The following is an 18388-nucleotide window of genomic DNA, read 5'->3' as shown; positions in this document are numbered from 1 at the left end:
GCAGCTATGTTCCCGACAATTTTCACCAAATCAAACGTCATATAAAACCGTTATGGCCTACTTAACCTAGCTGGCATCTTACGTCATGGAAATTGCTAGAAAATGTCCAAATATTGCACCATCGGTCGTAAGACCTGATGAAATATTGCATTAGCCGCTTGAACACCTGTTTGAATGACTTCATAATTGTCTTTCATTATTGCGTCACAGTTACTGTCTACTTGCATTTGAGATATCGTAAATTATTCTAGTCATTCGTAAAATTGTTTGTTGGAAGTCAGTCGCAAGTTTAACTGTTTGCTTAGTGCTTGCTAGCTGGACAAATTTTCCGTCTTTTAACCAAGTAATCTGTTCTGTAGTGACAGTTTTAGAGGCGTACGGTGTTGCGTCCCATTTTCGATAGCCGCGGGCTAATTTTACAGGAATACACTTTTGAATAGACGTTTCAAAAGAGTGTTTATTTTTCGGTCATTACATGCAGACGAACGGATTTGGGAATCTTATGTTACAATTTTCCCACGAAGAGATTATGGTTTACCGCTGTGACCAATGGTAAAAATGGATGTTATAGCATCATTTTAATCAACGTTTTAAAATAGGAAATCCCAAGCTTTGTATTTTTGTTTTTCCAAATTACCCTTTCAACAGCCTTATTGATATGTTAGGCATATGGTGGATAGGCCTAAATAGCCCACCACTACCAGATGCTTTCATACAATTTCGAAAAAAGAGTTTGCTTTTTATTCCCAAGGCAAACAAGTAAAAAAAACAGTAACAGGTTGGGCATAGTTTTATAAATGATCGAAAGTTTTTATTTCAAAGCCTGCAAGACACTCACCAGAAATCTCATTTGACTTATTTTCTTACAGTAGGCTAGTAGGCCTATTCAGCTAACTGGTAGCAGGGATATCTAGAGAAGGGGATATGAAGGCTCGCAGCCATTGCCTTATTCTCGTGACACTACCAGGGCGGTAGTTTGTAACACGTTAAACATGTGGTTCTTTTTAAAATCGCAGAAAGTTTTGTAGTGCAGCTGGTACAATGAGCTACAGAAGACAGTTAGCAAATGTTACGTAGAGCATATTCAAAGAATACTTGTCTACAAAGACAGTTGAAAAGTTGCCAGTAAGCTGTTTTTTTAACAAAGCCAATTTGCAGTAGGCTAGATGTAAAGCAAGTAGTGAGTAGTTGAATTAACAAGCAACCATGAGCATGCAGTGAGTATCCAAGCCTGATGCTAATAGCGCAATGCAAGTTGTCATAACAAGATTTATTGAACTACTATCGGTACCAATTGTTATTTCACGATAAACACAGATTATTTACGATAAACAAAAGCCCTTCTATTGTCAGACGTAATAAAAGCCTTCGTATCCCCTTCTTTAGATATCCCTGACTGGTAGCCTAGTGGTAGGCTAAGCTAACCGAATAAATAGCAAGAAATGCGCTAATTGCATAGGATAGAAATAATTTAAGCAACATCAGTTCAGTTTGTTTTTATTTCTAACCATCACAAAAAACAATGTATGACAAACATAGCAGAGGTCTAGAAAAAAGTAGAAGCGACATCAGAGGGAAGTGAGCACATAAGCACATTTTTTTCTGTAACCGCTTAAACATGCTAATTCCCACTTCCCAGCAAGCTTTTGATCTCAATTGCAACAAGTGGCCTATAGCCTACACCGCTAACCAATCAGACGCTCCGCTGTTCGTGACGTCATCAATGTTGCGTTTCCAGAAAGAACAAAGAAAATCGCAAACATTGAGTAGGCTGTATTGGTTGCTTTCGAATCTTCATCCTCGGACTGACCAAGCCTTGATAGGTTATTCCTGGTAGTTTTGCATAGCCTACCGGTAGCCTAGCGGCTCTAGCCTACTTGTAGAATGCAGAGGCTCTTGACGCAGGGCCAGTTAGCCTACCTACATTGACAGAGTGAAGTTTCCGATTGTTGAAGTGTTGTTGCCGGGGAATTATTGCACCATTAGGTGCCACTGGATGGAGAGCAGTCCTTATAATGCGTTGCTCAAGTCGAGCGCACACCCCGAAAGTCGAACCAGCGCAGCGTGATCTTGAGCCGTGCACGTAACCACTGAGCTATATTAAATCAACGTTTTTCCTTCGCTTGAGAGGCCTAGTAGGTTATGGCGGTAGTAGTCGTTTCGATGACTTGAGTTCGATTATTACCCCTGCCATTACTTTTTTTTCCAACTCTCTGGCTGAGTAGGCTACTAGAAGGATTACAATTGGACGGTATAGGCTACGGTAGCTATTTAAGCATATTCTGATTGGTTAGCGATGTCGTTGCTCCAATTGGGATCTTACTGGGGATTAACATGTTAGAGTGGCTTTCAGATAAATTCAAGTTTAGGTGTATAGCCTACAATTACGTGAAAATAAGATTGAATAAAGTTTAAATGTTGATCAGGATTAGGCCTTTTTTTGCTGATAAGGAAAGTCATCATAACATTATTTGTTTAAACGTGGATTATGATAATTAATCATAAACGTTTTCTGATATTTTTTTCTGTGAAAGTCAGCAGAGAAATTAATCATCGGATAATGCAATAAATTATTGTAGGCTAGGTAGCAGAGTGGCTGCTCCAAAGCACATATTTGTGTCTCGGCAAAACACTGGCATGCCAATATAATAGGAATAGCTGAATCGATGACTATATGTTCCGTTTGTCTGTTGAGTTGCACCTGCAATCGCATTCGCAGTGTCTTGGGCTTTTTCGCAATAAACACAAAATAAAACATGATTGCTATTATTATTATAATCCCTTCCACTTTTGGTATTCATTCTAAATTTTCGAAACGGAAACGTAACTTTTAATTTGAATATTTCGCGATTCTGAATTCTGAATTATGTTTTGCACTTTCTCAGATCAAGTACCGTACCGTACTGTAGTTTAATTCGGATTGTTAATTACTGAATACTCAGCTTAGTTTTTCAAAACGAAAATACGCTAAAACACTTTTCATTGAAATTTGCAGCCTTGAGTGGTTTTTATGTGTGCTGTAGATATTATACATACTCAAAGCACGGTACCCTTACAATATAGGAACGGTACCGTACGGTATCAAGCCAGTAGCAGATTTTAATTTTGGTTAAGATGGCCTTGAGTTTCTTAGTCAAGCCATATCAGACAGTAAAAATAGTAGACTACAAACTGTGTTTTTCTTCAAGTCTGAAGGTAAGTAAGGTTAATAGTATGGTTATAGCTTCAGTGCTTATTTTAATGATTTAAATACTGTAATATCCATCAACATACCGTAATAGGTGCCGTACTTGCCACAAGATAAAATCCCAATATTTTTTACCCAGAACTAGTAATAACTCTGAGCAAAAAATGCTACAGTACTTGGGACCTCAAGCATGGGGTAAGGTTCCTTCAGAAATTAAATGTTTGTCTCCCTTTTGATTCAAAAAGCAATATCAAACGTACTTGGTCGGTTGTTACTCTTGCTAAATGCAACTCCATTGTGCAGTTTTTGGTGGATTTGATCTGACATGTCTGACAGATTTTCGGATCTAATTTGTGTTTTTTTTTTGATTTCTGTGTTTTTGTTATGTTTATGTACAATTTTCTCATGTTTTGGCTTGTATATATACAATACATATATGTACTAACCACCACATTGTGATGTCCGCGGGAAGTACCATCTAGATCGGTCATATTTGTCCGCCGAGAATTAACACGGGAACTAGCGATACAAATTGTCATTGCATAGTACTAACAATTGTTGCGAGAATATAATTTCCTGCGCATTCTAGCGCGCATCTAGAAAATGTGAATACTGTATCTCTCACCCAGACAACAAAATTTATCATTCTTATATTAATTCAATGTAGACGCGCAGACGTTGAATCAATGTAAAAAGGATAAATTTTGGTGACTGGGTAGCTTCCATTCAAGCAGGAAAAACTTTCGATTTATACGTTGCTTCAACGATTGATGACATTGAATCATCGTAACAAAGGTGAATTCTTTGCTAACAATCGATGGGAGTACCGGTACTTCCACACTAAGCAGCGCAACTTTGTTCAAGTTTTACGTCACAATGCCTGGCTTTGATCTCCGAGTAATATTGATAAGGCAAGGTTGGATACAAAATTAGATTATACAAGTTCGGTAGGCAATTACAGCAAAATTTGTTAAGTTTTAGTATTACAATAAGAAAAGACCCAGGGAAAATTCACTTTCGCTCACATGACACGCAAAAATAAACTTATAAAAAAGCCTGTGAAACGTTGCACAGCAGAAAACAGTAGCGTTAGTGTAGAAGTTTTTCTGACTCGTGCCCAGAGCATTGTGACGCAAGAAGCCACACGACCTTGTTCAGTAGAAGTTAATCAGTTATGCGGCGTTTCGAGCAGGTACACGGCGCTTTGACTCTTCAAGCGCACGTCTTTCAGAGTGACTTCGCTGAAATTTTAAAATGCATTCTAAACCGTAGCTATAGTTCTCAAATGGCAAAGAATTTTCAAGATAAAGTGATTAGGCATGACGATCGACGCAAAAACTGGTGTGTTCGCCGTGAGACTTAATTTGTCCGCCAAGATAGCTGCTCAGACCGGACACGTTTGTCCGCCGTCAACAAAAACGAATTTCGAGGCCTGATACAATGGCAATAACAGTAGGCAGTGGCTATTTGACCGGCTCCGGTCTTTGAATCTGAAACACTATTTGACCGGTCATGACGTCACTACATAAGCGCTTTTTTTTTCTCTTTCAAAGCAACAGACGAAAAGCGCCGATATAAGTTCTAACTTCAACACGTTTTCTTCAACTCAGTCCGTGGCGTGTGCGATACGTCTCCGGCTGCCAATTTAGAGGGGATGAGTTCGATACCATCCGGAAGCATTCTTTTTTTTTCATTTTTTTTAATCTAAATTTTGACCCGAAGCGCAATTTTGTGGTCAATTTTTAATTTGAGTAGCCTACAGCCCATTTTTTATGTCTTCAAATGTGAGTAATACTGTTAGAGTTTTTTTAATTTGCTGGAATTTGAGAATTTCTCTTGGTAATTTTCCGATCGTCATAAGTGAACGTGTGTTGCCGTACGACCCTACATTTTTCACTCAAGTTAGTTATATACAATATTTCTTTAAAAAATGGTTTTACCATTATCATTTCTTTTAAAAGAAGTATTGTATATAACTAACTTGAGAACTATACTTGAGAACTATTAACTAACTTGGACTGTAGGCTACTTAAATTAAAAATTGACCACATAAATGCGCTTCGGGTCAATCAAAATTTAGATAAAAAAAAAATGAAAAAAAGAATGCTTCCGGATGGTATCGAACTCATCCCCTCTAGATTGGCAGCTGGAAACGTATCGCACGCGCCACAGACTGCGTTGAAGAATACGTGTTGAAGTTAGAACTTATATCTGCGCTTCACGTCTGTTGCTTTGAAAGAGAAAAAGAAAAAAGCGCTTATGCAGTGACGTCATGACCGGTCAAATAGTGTTTCAGATTCAAAGACCGGAGCCGGTCAAATAGCCACTGCCACAACAGTAACAGCAGTTTATCTAGGCAAGACATTCAATCTACGTTGAGTCTTCAATCTACTTGGGGCTCTTCTTCAATTTCTAAATCCGATGATGGGTCATAATCGAAATCTGATGACGAGACGATCACGGGGTCATAATCGGAATCCAGTGTGTGCTTGTCTGGCCTTGTAAACACATAGCCAGTATCAGGCCTTCTTGACCTCACAGATGAATCGTTTGCCAGCCATAGATGTATGGCAGGTTTGGGGTCAAAATCTTTTATTTCTGTTGACTGTAGCTGGATGGTCAGAAGATCTGTTACGTGGTCAGCCCGGAGCCTTGACCTCAGCTTCGTCTTGACAATTTTGTACGTGTTGTTGCAATTACCCTTTTTCTTACGATTTAACACCGTCACGTGATGTTGCGATTGCTTTTTTCTTACAATTTAACATGTGATGTTGCGATTGCCTTTTTCTTATGGTTTAACACGCATGGATCACATGTTTTGTTGTTTGAAGAGCAGCGCAAACAAGAATCACGCACTCCAAACGATCAAACGACATAATACGATGATATTTTCGCACTGGACAGTCGGACCAGTGCGAAACGATTTGTACTGGTCCGCGGGGAACTCGCACTAGACATTGGCCAGAGGACCAGTGCTAAGATCGAACCCTGCTATATCATAAATTGTTGAGAATTACCATAGTCCATGTAGGATACTAATCTGCAACTATTTTTTTACGGAACTATGAAAATCATATTTGAGGCATTCCATTATAATTCAACAAATTTTAAGAAATTTGTAACCACTAGGTTTCAAAAAGTGTTGCTTTTGATATATTTTGTTGTTTACAAAATTTGATATTCAGCAAAAAAAAAATTTGAAAATTGGACAAGCAGTTTTCGTGATATTGCGTTTTGAAATTTTGTGGCTGTCACTAGGTGACGCTGTTGATGTTCCCAATGTTTTTGATTTTAGGGTTATGTTTGAGGTAGAAAGTCGGTTGAAGTGTCTAATGTCTATTCCACCATTTTTCATGATGCAGAATTCAAAAATGGTGTAAATTTTTTTGTCTACGTCTTTTAGGCGCAGACAGTTAGGCGCCGGTCAAATAGGCGTGCACACTGTGGCATCAAGATGTTTAGGTGCGGAGCACTGTGACGCCGTTCATTTAGGTGCTATTCCTAGTAGTAAAGTCTGCAGATTATATCAGCTCAGCTTTGGCAAAACCTAGTCGAAGTTTTGACGGAAAACTAAATTAGGCTACTCTTCACTCAAGCCTACCACCCGCTTGCATATAGGCTAAGGTATATATATTTTTTACTGATGTTTAGTGTAGTTATTACTTGACTTAACTAAAAGTCAACTCAGTCATGTTCGAAAACTTGAATAATTTATTGATAAAGTTTTTGCCGACGCAGACCTGGACTAACTACAAATAAATGCCGAACACTAAACTAACATTAAAAAAACAATATATTTTCTGTTCAATATAACATTTTGTGTGAAAAGAATTGCCTGTTTAAGCAGTTTCACTCACGGAAGCCATGACATATTTTTCTTTTCAATACAACATTTTGTGTGAAAAACATTGCCGGATAAAGCAGCTTCACTCACTGAAGCCATGACTAACAACAAATAAATGCACAGTACACGCATTAACAAAACAATATATTTTTCTCTTCAATATAACATTTAGTGTGAAAAGCATTGCCCTACCTGCCAAGCTGATACAATCTGCATACTTTACTAGGAATAGCACCTAAATGAATGGGCGCCACAGTGCTTCGCACCTCAATATCCTGACGCCACAGTGTGCGCGCCTGTTTGACCAGCGCCTAACTGTCTGCGCCTAAAAGATTTGCTCCCTCAATTTTAGTCTGCAAGAATCAGCTAAGGAGTTATGGGGCATTTAAAAAAAATGGGGGACTAAATGCCAACCCTCAAATTGTCATGTGGGTAACAAGATATCCCAAAAATTTTTTTTGTTCTTGAAAGTTACTTGCATATACTTCATGATAATGTAATCTTTTCTTATGAGACTTTTGTCCTTTTTGCACAATGCAACCTTTCATCAAAGACATGCATGAGAAGTTAGATGATCTATTAATGCGATATTTGAATGATGTTTGCTTATGATGTCACAATAATAAATTACAGATTTCCCCAAAAAACATTTTTTTTCATTGTGACATCATCATGATTCCAACCTACATTCAGATTAATGCAATGTTTGAATGATGCTTGCTTATGATGTCTTGTCACAATAACAAATTACAGATTTTCCCAAAAATATTTTTTTTTATTATGACATCATTATGATTCCAACCTACTCATGTTTTATAAAAGTAGTGGCAGTTTAAGGTTGTTCAATTGTTTAAGAAGTTTAGATAGCTTCTCAAACAAATGCCCTTCTGACAATTCTCTGACAATCATACCTGGTTATTTTAACACAGGACATTATTTTGGCGTTGCAACTTGCAAGTCTTCAATCAAAATTGGGTTTTATAATGCTTGACTCAGTAGGTTATTATCGTACTGTACTTAATAGGTATCATACAGTCATGGTATCGCAGATATACACCACGACTAACTTTTTTAATTAAATAAAAAATACAAAAGTCTCATAAAAAAAAGATTAACTTATATTATCATGAAGTATAGGCAAGAAACTTTCAAGAACAAAAAAAAATTTGGGATATCTTGTTACGCACATGGAAATTTGAGAGTTGGCATTTGGTCCCCCAATTTTTTAAAAATGCTTCACAACTCCTTAGCTAATGCTTGCAGACTAAAATTAATCGGAATGGCCTGTTTCGGTGAGTCCGATTAGGTGAGTTCAATCCCTTAACGGGGGATTTTTTCAATTTTTTTTTTAAATTATCGGGTACCGTAGCCTAATTATCATTACCGTTTTAGGGTTAGGGGTTAGAGGATAGAAACTCACCGAATAGTAGCAGACCCAAAATTAATACCATTTTTGAATTCTGCATCATGAAAAATGGTGGAATAGACACTTCAACCGGCTTTCTATCTCAAATATAATCCTAAAATCAAAAAACATTGGGAACATCAACAGCGCCACCTAGTGACAGCTACAAAATTTCAAAACACGATATCTCAAAAACCGCTTGTCTGATTTTCAAAATTTTTTTTTTTGCCGAGATGCATTTTTCACATACTATAACATATGCTTTAGTCATCAAAATTGAAGACTTAGTGGTTATTTGGATTTGTTGAATTATAATGGAATGCCTCATTTATTAACTTAAAACAGCTATATATTATACTCTTTTTTATTGGCGGACAAATGCGGCCGGACAGAAGAGCGAGACCCGGGAGACAAAATGTCAGTTTTTGTAGGTTAATTGCTGTCATGGTCGCCTTCAGTTTCGAGGCCTGCAGCGCCGCTTGATCTTGAGTTGGGTACGTAACCAGTAACCACTGAGCTAACGGTCAGCTATCTTTGGGTAGATGGTCAGCTATCTTTGAAATTCGTTGTTCATGCGCACACCGTGAGAGTCGACCTAGCTTTGCTTGATCTTATGGTTTCTTTGTGTATATATATATATAATCTATGTACATATTTGTGACCATTTGTTTCAAAAACCTTTGAAAATCGTATTACTTGTTAACTTGAACAGTTACTCTTAGTTACCGTACTCGACTACATATTGCCAAAACTTGTAACAGATATTCCAGACAAGGTCGTGCCAATGATAAACAGACGAAATAAAATTACCAAAGGACGATCCAAGTCGCCACTTTTGCTGCAAGATATTTGTTCCACCTTTCAAAATTAGCATATTTTACTGCGGCAAAATCATCGGCGTTGTGAAATTACGGATTGTGAAATAGCGTCAACAATTGCCGAGTTGAAAATTTTGAACACGTTTATTTGCCGTAATTAAAACTGCATTTTCAATTTTGATCATTTCTTATCGATTCAAAAACTTTATGCGCTTGTTAAGCAATATGCAAAGTTCACGAGAAAAAAATAAATGCTTTTTGGAAAATAATATTCACTTCACAACTCAGCATTTATTTCTTTGCAACACCTTAATATTAAGCTCCAAGAAGGATAGCTTCTAATTCTATATTGCGACTCGATCGGCAATTGAAACTCAATCTCTTGAGTCAAGTCAATTTATTTTGTTTCAATAGCTCCACAATCCACATACAGTATACATACGGTATATAAACAAAAAAGCAAAGTAAATGAAAAGTAAAAACAATGCATTGTTAAGTTGCAGCTGTTGGTTACATTATGGGGCAATCAAGATGGTAGCAAAGACCATAAGCGGTCATCTAGTCAGCCACCAACCCCAATAAGAACAAATTTAACTAGCGATGTACCGATATCTGTTATATCGGCCATTTTTAGAATATTGGCAGGCCTCGAAATTCGTTTTTGTTGACGGCGGACAAACGTGTCCGGTCTGAGCAGCTATCTCGGCGGACAAATCAAGTCTCACGGCGGACAGACCAGTTTTAGCGTCGATCGTCATGCTTAATCACTGTATCTTGATAATTCTTCACCATTTGAGAACTATTAGAAGGCTTTTTAAAATTTCAGCAAAGTCACTCTGGAAAGGCTTTTATCAGATCAACGACGTGCGCTTGAAGAGTCAAAGCGCCGTGTAGCTGCTATACGCCGCATAACTGATTAACTTCCACCGAACGAGGTCGTGTGGCTTCTTGCGTCACAATGCTCTAGGCACGAGTCGGAAAACTTTTACACTAACGCTACTATTTTCTGCTGTGCAAAGTGTCGCTAGGCTATTTTCTTTAGATTTATTTTTCGTGTTGTATTTTTGCGTGTTTTCCCTGGGCCTTTTCTTTTTCAACTGTAATACCAAAACTTAACAAATTTTATAACCAACCTTGGCTTATGATATTACTCGGAGATCATTGCCAGACACTGTGACGTAAGACTTGAACTACGTTGCGCGTGATTAGTGTAAAAGTATCGGTACTCCCATCGATTCTTGGCGAAGAATTCACCTTTGTTACGCTGTTTCAATGTCATCAATCGTTAAAGCAACGTAAAAATCGAAAGTTTTCCTGCTTGAATGGAAGCTAAGGGATGCAGTATTTACATTTTCTAGATGCGCGGGAAATTATATTCTCGCAACAACTGTTCGTGCTATGCAGTGACGATCTGTATCGCTAGTTCCTGTGTTATTTCTCGGCGGACAAATATGACCGATTTAGAGGGTACTTCCCGCGGACATCACATGCTGTGACGGCGGACATGTCCGCGGTGTCCGCCGTGAATTTCGAGGCCTGTATTGGTATTGGCTAAATTTGGGCGATATTGTGGCCGATACTAAAAATGTAAAATGAAACGCATTTACTGCAAATTTTTAGCAGTCAACAAAAATATTGTTTTTTTTTGAAGTAGTAGCTAATGTACAAACTTACAATGCTGTAAAAAATGACAACCTGTTTAAATTTTTGATAGGACACTTCCATGGCATTGTTTCCAAAAATTTAGACACCATCATAAAATTTAGTTGTGATGAAGAACTGAGCATGTAAAAATCAAAAATTTTGTAATAGTGTAGTTTAATGTTTAATAGTTGTGAAGTTCCAACCATGATGACAGCATAATTATTTGTGTACCGATTGTGACGCCTTCTGTGGAATCCGTTGATTTAGGATGATTGTGGTTGCATAATCTAGTCCAGCGTTGCCTGTGGAGCTGGAATTACAAAAGGAGCGTAGCTAGATACTTTCATTGTACGTTTTAAACGTCATTAGACATAGACAAGTAGACGTTGACAAGATTTCAAGACATTGCAGTTATTATGGGAGAATGGTGAAAAGATAACTTGACAGCAATGTTTTGGTAAAAAGCGCAGGGCTAGGCAAGGAAACTATATAATGCCATTATTGCAAGCAATGTGTTACTGACTGTACTACATTTTAACGCGAATTTAGAAATTGGCGTTGCCATTTAGAAATGTAAAATATTTTTTAACACTAACTCTATCCTCTAGCCTAAACTCTAATCTAAACCTATTGTATCCAATCATAACTAACTGTAATGCCGATTAACTTTGTCTCAACAATTTAAGTTGACTATTTCTTTCATTTCTATTTTGTTTGTGAAATGTTTTAACTGCCTTGCTGTGAGTGTGAAGTAACCTAAGTTGTGCTGACATGCAATCAGTATCTCATCCTCACTTGTTTGCATTTTCTTGATTTACTGTGGCTTAGGTTTTTCGTACTTAATTGTATTTCGATTCTGGCTGATTATTTGAATTTTATGGCACGTTTTCATCCGATTGAAAATCTCTGAAAATTTTATTAAACATCTTATCAGAAATTTTATCATTATCATCCTATCATTTTCCAATTCAGAGTTGTGGAGAGGCTGCTCTATACTATGAATGGCCGCTATAGTTTTCCAGCTTTGGGTTACATTAACGATATATAGCCCCTATTAGTGTTAAAATATAGTTCTGTAGCTATTTGTAACTAGATATTCTACTGTTCTAGTAGAAGTACTGGTTGTTCCCAATCTGTTGTTGCATTGATTTGATTTTTAAAGACAAGTGCAGCTTGCTCTGAACAACTTGTTAATCCAAAACATTTACTATGACATTATAATGCCTATGCTGTGTGATCATGTATTACACTTCAAGTTTATTAATTGAAAAGATTGTGAGCAATAGCACAGCAATGAAACATTCATGCCAATTGCAACAAAACAAAAGTTTGCAACAAAACATATTTATCATACCTTTGCTCATGAAGCAGGTAACCTTTCTTGACAGTTTAGCATCAGCTGGGGGAAAAATCTTTTTGCAGATTTGAGATATAGGGCATTAGAATGGAGTACCCCAAAACTTTTGTTCAACAAAGTAAAGTGTTTTCCTTTGCTTTTTTGAAAATGTTATAACATACCGGTATTTGATTTCCTTGCCCCAAAAACTATAAGAATATATACATATTTTTATTGAATCTGTATCTTAAAAATAAGAATTTTAAGCTACATTTGTTTTTGTTGTATGAAAACAGCAGCCCTAGTGGCAAAAATGTAATTGCTGATATTTTGAAAACTGCTTGATGGATTTTGACGGCGTAAAAGCCATCTCTTCTTTTCCTAATTGGTCTAACATATTCGAAAATGAACAACTTCTGAGAAGGCAGGTTACCCAGTGTCACTGTATTATAATAGAATGACCCATTTGACACTCTATGTTTTGGTTGTGAGTTTAAAAAATGAAGGCTTTGGTTTGTTTCACTACCTAAAACATTAAAAAATTTCTAAAAACTACCTAAAAAAACTAAAAACTACCTAAAAACCTAAAAAAAAAAAACTAAAAAACTAAAACTAAAAAACTTAAAAACTAAAAACTACCTAAATTAGAGGTAGGGGATACAACACATTTTTTTGGGGGTAGTGTCAAAAACATCAGTGTCCAACCTTTTTGGAAACAGTTTGGTTGTACGACCTCAAAACTTCAAAAAATAATAAAATCCGTCAAATACACATCAGTAGACATCATTCGTAAGATTATCTTCATCAAATTCGCGAAACGAAAAATCACGCTAAATTTCAATGATATACAGTATACAATTAACTCACACCAACAACTCAAAATATATAGCAGCCTCAATTTTCAAAGAAATCGGGTACGCCGGTCTAGTTTCCAAGCTTCGGTTCTCGGATGTATGACCATGACCATTTTTTTCCTGGAATTGAAGCTAGAAAATGGAAGTTCGGTAACAAAACTTTCGAGGGGGGGCAAATGTGAAAACGGCGGTTGCATGCCCGATTCCTTTCCCCAAAGTGTGAAAACACACCCTGCACATCCTGCATAACAGTTTTCGGGTACCATAGTTACAGTTTCACAGTTTGGTAGCAGACTCCTTGTACGGAAATGTGAGTTTCACACTTCGGTAGCAGGAATCTGGGTACCGTAGCATGAAACTCACACTTGCATGCACGGAGCCTGGAAAAAAGTCACTTTTAGAATATACACATTAAATTCAAGTGCATTTTTATCTTTTTTATTTTAAGTTCAAAGATAAAAATGCGTTTTTAATTTTTGATACGACATATGCATTGATCGCTTCTCTCTGAAGCTTCGTTTCTTTATCTTTTTTTGGAGATCCACCAGGTGCATAAGATAATATTGCAATAACGGTTTCCGATAAAAATGGCAACTTATCACCTAACACAAAAACTAGATTCAGTTTTTCAGTCATCATCAATAAGTAAAGGTGATTGCTTTGTTAACTAGGCTAACTCAGGGGTCCACAAATACTTTTTGGCGCAACCCAAAAAACAATCGTTCGAAGCCTTCGCGACCCAAACGTTTTAGAAGCATAAAATTTTGAAGAAAATATTTTGCAATTTAATATCAAATTCAATACGGTCGTCTGCTTATTAAGCCCACATCGGAACTGGACGATTTCGGGCTTATTAAGCGGGAGACAATTTTCTACCACTCCTATACCTTCAGTAATTCCGGAATGGACCAAATTGGGCTAAATAAGCCGGTGGACCTACTAACCGTCATCGTGTGAGCTTCTGGGGCCGAGGGTCTATCCTTTTACCACCCCAGATTCACGATGTTCCCAGACTACACTGGAAGGCTACTAGAGAGCAGCCAGTCTTTGGTTTCATCATCCATGACGCGCAGACCTTGCACTCCGTTTGATGGCTTGAAGATGGTACAGTCATTGATGATGTGGTCTGTGGTGTGTTCCTCGGCAACACATTCACAGGAGGAGGAATAGGCCATTCCCCATTGTTGCATGGTTGAGCGGAAAAGCCCGACGCCCGTATGAAGACAGTTGAAGCCCACCCATGTCTGTTTTTGTAGTGTCAGGCCGATGTGGCATATGTTGGCTTCGGAGATAAACGGATGAAGTGTGGTGGTAGGCTATTTGACTTCCATTCAGAATTCCATTTATGGTCTGTCCATTACCCAAATAGTTGCATAGATGTCTTGTTCACCAGCTTCGTTGATCAGTAGTTGAGCGGCTGCCACGAATGGATGTCAGGATTTCATTCGACAAGGGTGCTCGTTTGGGGGAGCAGAAATCGTCTGGTTGTGGTGGAGAAGATGTTAGGCTCCAGTGTCTGTCGGCCGAGAGACAAAGTGGCTTCTTCGCGACGAAGCTCGGCAAGTTGGATGCCAGCGAGAATGGGGAGATTGTCCAAGGGTGTGAGACGCAGAGATCTAGTCACTGTGCGCAGGGCGCTTTTTTTGGCAGTGAGCACTGCGGCACCAAACAGCTGCACAGTGCTCTGCTGAAAAGTAGACAAGAGCTAAGGCTACTGTACGCAAAGTGTCAGCCCTCGCCCCCAGATGGAGCCTTCCAGGCGCTTGAGTAGCGCAGCGCCGGATGTCAGTTTCTTGCGCAGTGACACCAAATGGTGGTGGTATGTGAGTGATCTGTCCAGTATCCCTCTCAAGATATTTTCGTTCGGGACAGAAAGACAGAGGTTTTCCATTGTTTTGAACATGTAGCTCACGATCAACTTCCCGATTGTGTAGGTGGAAAGCTTCTGCCACAGTTTTGGTTTTGCTGTGTTTCAGTCGCCAGTTCTGGGGATAAGCTGAGAGAGTTTTCATGTCCTGGCTCAAAGTGTCTTTTAGACTTTATAACCGTAGGCTTAATAAGCGAGGGCTACTGTAGGCTACTACAATCGAAAGTACATATACATTTTTTTTCTACGAAACTCAGCACATCAAAGAGTGTATGATTGTATTTATTTTTGTTATACAAGTTATATTGATAGTAAATTCAAACTGTTTTGTGACCCACCGTGGATGGTCTCGTGACCCAAATTTAGGTCGCGACCCACTATTTGCGGACCCCTGGGCTAACTCAACTTTATAACTAGTTCTTCATAAATGTAGGAATTTTCACTATTTTAAAGGTCACGAAACGAAAGGTCATGCCTCTGCTCTAGGGGTCAACTAAGGTCAAAGTAAAATTAGGGATGTGCGGAAGAATAAAGTGGTTCAAGTGGAACGTAACATAATAATGTGCATGTAGCTATGTAGACTTAAGAGGACCTACACTCCTAATTATGAATTCATCAAAACACGCAGAAAGCCGAAATTTACGTTTTTTCTCACAAATATGGTCAAAATTTTAAAAATTGTGTCTACTGATGAAAAATAAATATTTTTCAAAAATTTTTGCATATTGTTGATAGTTATCACAAATACTTTCCAAAAAATGTGGACAGAGCAAAATCTGAGAAGGTCACACTTTATCCCCTACCTCTACCTAAATACTACCTAAAAACATTAAAAAATTTCCAACAAAGTGTCAAATTTCTGCATTATAATATGTATTATTATACTAGATGAGGATCATAGCTTATATATACATATAGTTTTTAAAAAATTCACAAGATAAAAGTGTTTTCAGTTTTGCCCCACTCGATTTTGTTTCAAAAGTTTAGTTCAAGCATCATCGCTGTCAAACTCATTTTGTTGAAATTGTAGATTTTAGACTTTTCCATCTGATGAGTTTTAAGTGATTTACCAAATTTGGTGCAATGGAGGGAAATCCCCGAAATAAAAAATGGATGAAACACATGTACAATCCTGATTATGGAAAGTAAGTTCAACTAGAAATACAACTGTAACTCTTTTTTTAGATTAATGGGGATCTTCTTAAACATTTTTCAACACTGACACTTAAAATAATTTTTTGGCTGGTGCTCTAAACTTTGTATAATTTTTTGCAATAAAATTACATTGAAAATGAATTATCTGATGTGAAGGTTTGTTTGTATGTACAGAGTAAAATTCTTCAAAATAATCAGTTTTTAGACATGATGTGTATGACCTAATTTTGTTTTAGGCGCACTGGAAAACTAATTCGATGCACAACAGATCTAGAGGCTTTATTTCCTTCTTCACCATCAGGTATTTTCATTACTTGTTTCAAAATGACAAAATTTGTCTAGCAGAACATAACAGCACCTAAGAAGGGCGTGTCATGTAATTCTGACGTTTTTTATCAGTTGTTTGGATGATTTTTCTGTTACTTTCATGCTTTTATTATGTAAATAGAAGTGACAGTATATTGATAATACCATACAAATAATTCTCTCATTTGCTGTTATTGTTTTCCAGAATATTCAGATGCTTCGTCAGATTCATCTGTGGTGTTACGGTCTGCCAAAAAGGTAAGTTTTAATTTTAATCTTATTTGGTTTAAAAAAGATTATTTTCGAGAAATTTGTTTCAAAGCTTAATTTCAGTTCACACACCTTTTAGAGATAGCTGCTGTTGTAGGTGTGAACACAGATGTTGACAGATTATAGTTCTTTTTTGTTGAAGTGTTGTTGTGTCATTCTGTGGATGTAAAGAAATTAGTGATAAGTAGTCTCATTTTTAAGTGGAAAACCTTGCACTTTATTTTTGCTACCTCTTGTTTGAAAATTAGAACATGAAGATCTGATATTCTTTTCTTCCTATGGCCTCCAATTTCAGTCTTCGAAATTAGCATATTTTTACCGGTCCACGACAACTGGGCGAGACAAAGTGGGCGATACCCACTTGGGCGAGACCAGGTGGGCGACGAGTCAAGTGGGCGACGAGTCAAGTGGGCGACGAGCCAAGTGGGCGACGGAATCGAAAGTTTAGCCGTTCGGAAAAAAATATGACGTTTAATTTTTACTTTAAAATACAATAGTTGATTTGTAGAAGGGAAGCAATGAGAGTTCTCACGCTGAGTTTCACGAAGCATTAGAAGCAACATTTTCATTATTTTTTGTGTAATAGCGCTTTGCATTGTGACATCATCTTGTCACATTATTTTGCAATTTGCGGCGTCAGGGTTTATCGTGAAGCTTAAGAGAAACCTCTCAGAAAAGAGACAAACGAATGGCCAAAGAGTGGTTGAAGTCAGTTATGAACGTTCCCTAACCGTTATCAAAGCTTGTCAGTATAAAATATGACTTTTAATTTTTACTTTAAAATACAATGGTTGATTTGTGGAAGGGAGGCAATAAGAGTTCTCACGCTGAGTTTCACGAAGCATTGGAAGCAACATTTTCATTATTTTTTGTAGTCTAGTAATAGCGCTTGCTGTTTGATGTTAATTTGCATTGTGACATCATCTTGACACATTATTTTGCAACACACAATCCAGTCTCTGAATATTATCAACACTTGCGGTAGGTCACTAGGTGGGCGACGAGTCAAGTGGGCGACGGACCAGGTGGGCGACGAGTCAAGTGGGCGACGAGCCAAGTGGGCGACGGACCAAGTGGGCGACGGAATCGAAAGTTTAGCCGTTCGGAAAAAATATGACGTTTATTTTACTTTAAAATACAATAGTTGATTTGTAGAAGGGAAGCAATGAGAGTTCTCACGTTAAGTTTCACGAAGCATTAGAAGCAACATTTTCATTATTTTTTGTGTAATAGCGCTTTGCATTGTGACATCATCTTGTCACATTATTTTGCAATTTGCGGCGTCAGGGTTTATCGTGAAGCTTAAGAGAAACCTCTCAGAAAAGAGACAAACGAATGGCCAAAGAGTGGTTGAAGTCAGTTATGAACGTTCCCTAACCGTTATCAAAGCTTGTCAGTATAAAATATGACTTTTAATTTTTACATTAAAATACAATGATTGATTTGTGGAAGGGAGGCAATGAGAGTTCTCACGCTGAGTTTCACGAAGCATTGGAAGCAACATTTTCATTATTTTTTGTAGTCTAGTAATAGCGCTTGCTGTTTGATGTTAATTTGCATTGTGACATCATCTTGACACATTATTTTGCAACACACAATCCAGTCTCTGAATATTATAAACACTTGCGGTAGGTCACTAGGTCAGCCAGTGGTGAGATCTTAACTACTAAGTAGCTGGTTTGGTAGGTACATGCATTAGACA

At 37.6% G+C, this 18388-nt stretch overlaps 1 protein-coding gene across 1 annotated transcript in view; it reads left to right on the top strand.

Moving 5' to 3' along the window:
* The first annotated feature begins 3075 nt into the window (after window positions 1–3075).
* The window catches only part of LOC145771219 (uncharacterized), a 42426-nt gene continuing 27113 nt past the window's right edge, over window positions 3076–18388 (top strand). Inside the window, exons 1-4 of the mRNA XM_082582953.1 lie at window positions 3076–3195; window positions 15986–16100; window positions 16347–16411; window positions 16622–16674. Of these exons, the coding sequence (XP_082439079.1) occupies window positions 16039–16100; window positions 16347–16411; window positions 16622–16674 (180 nt within the window). The 5' untranslated portion in view covers window positions 3076–3195; window positions 15986–16038. The remainder of the gene's footprint in view (window positions 3196–15985; window positions 16101–16346; window positions 16412–16621; window positions 16675–18388) is intronic.

This window comes from Aplidium turbinatum, chromosome 5 (assembly GCF_918807975.1).
Source record: "Aplidium turbinatum chromosome 5, kaAplTurb1.1, whole genome shotgun sequence".
Lineage (NCBI taxonomy): Eukaryota > Metazoa > Chordata > Ascidiacea > Aplousobranchia > Polyclinidae > Aplidium > Aplidium turbinatum.
The sequence above is the reverse complement of the archived record's forward strand: the minus strand, read 5'-3'. Positions and strand labels throughout refer to the sequence as shown.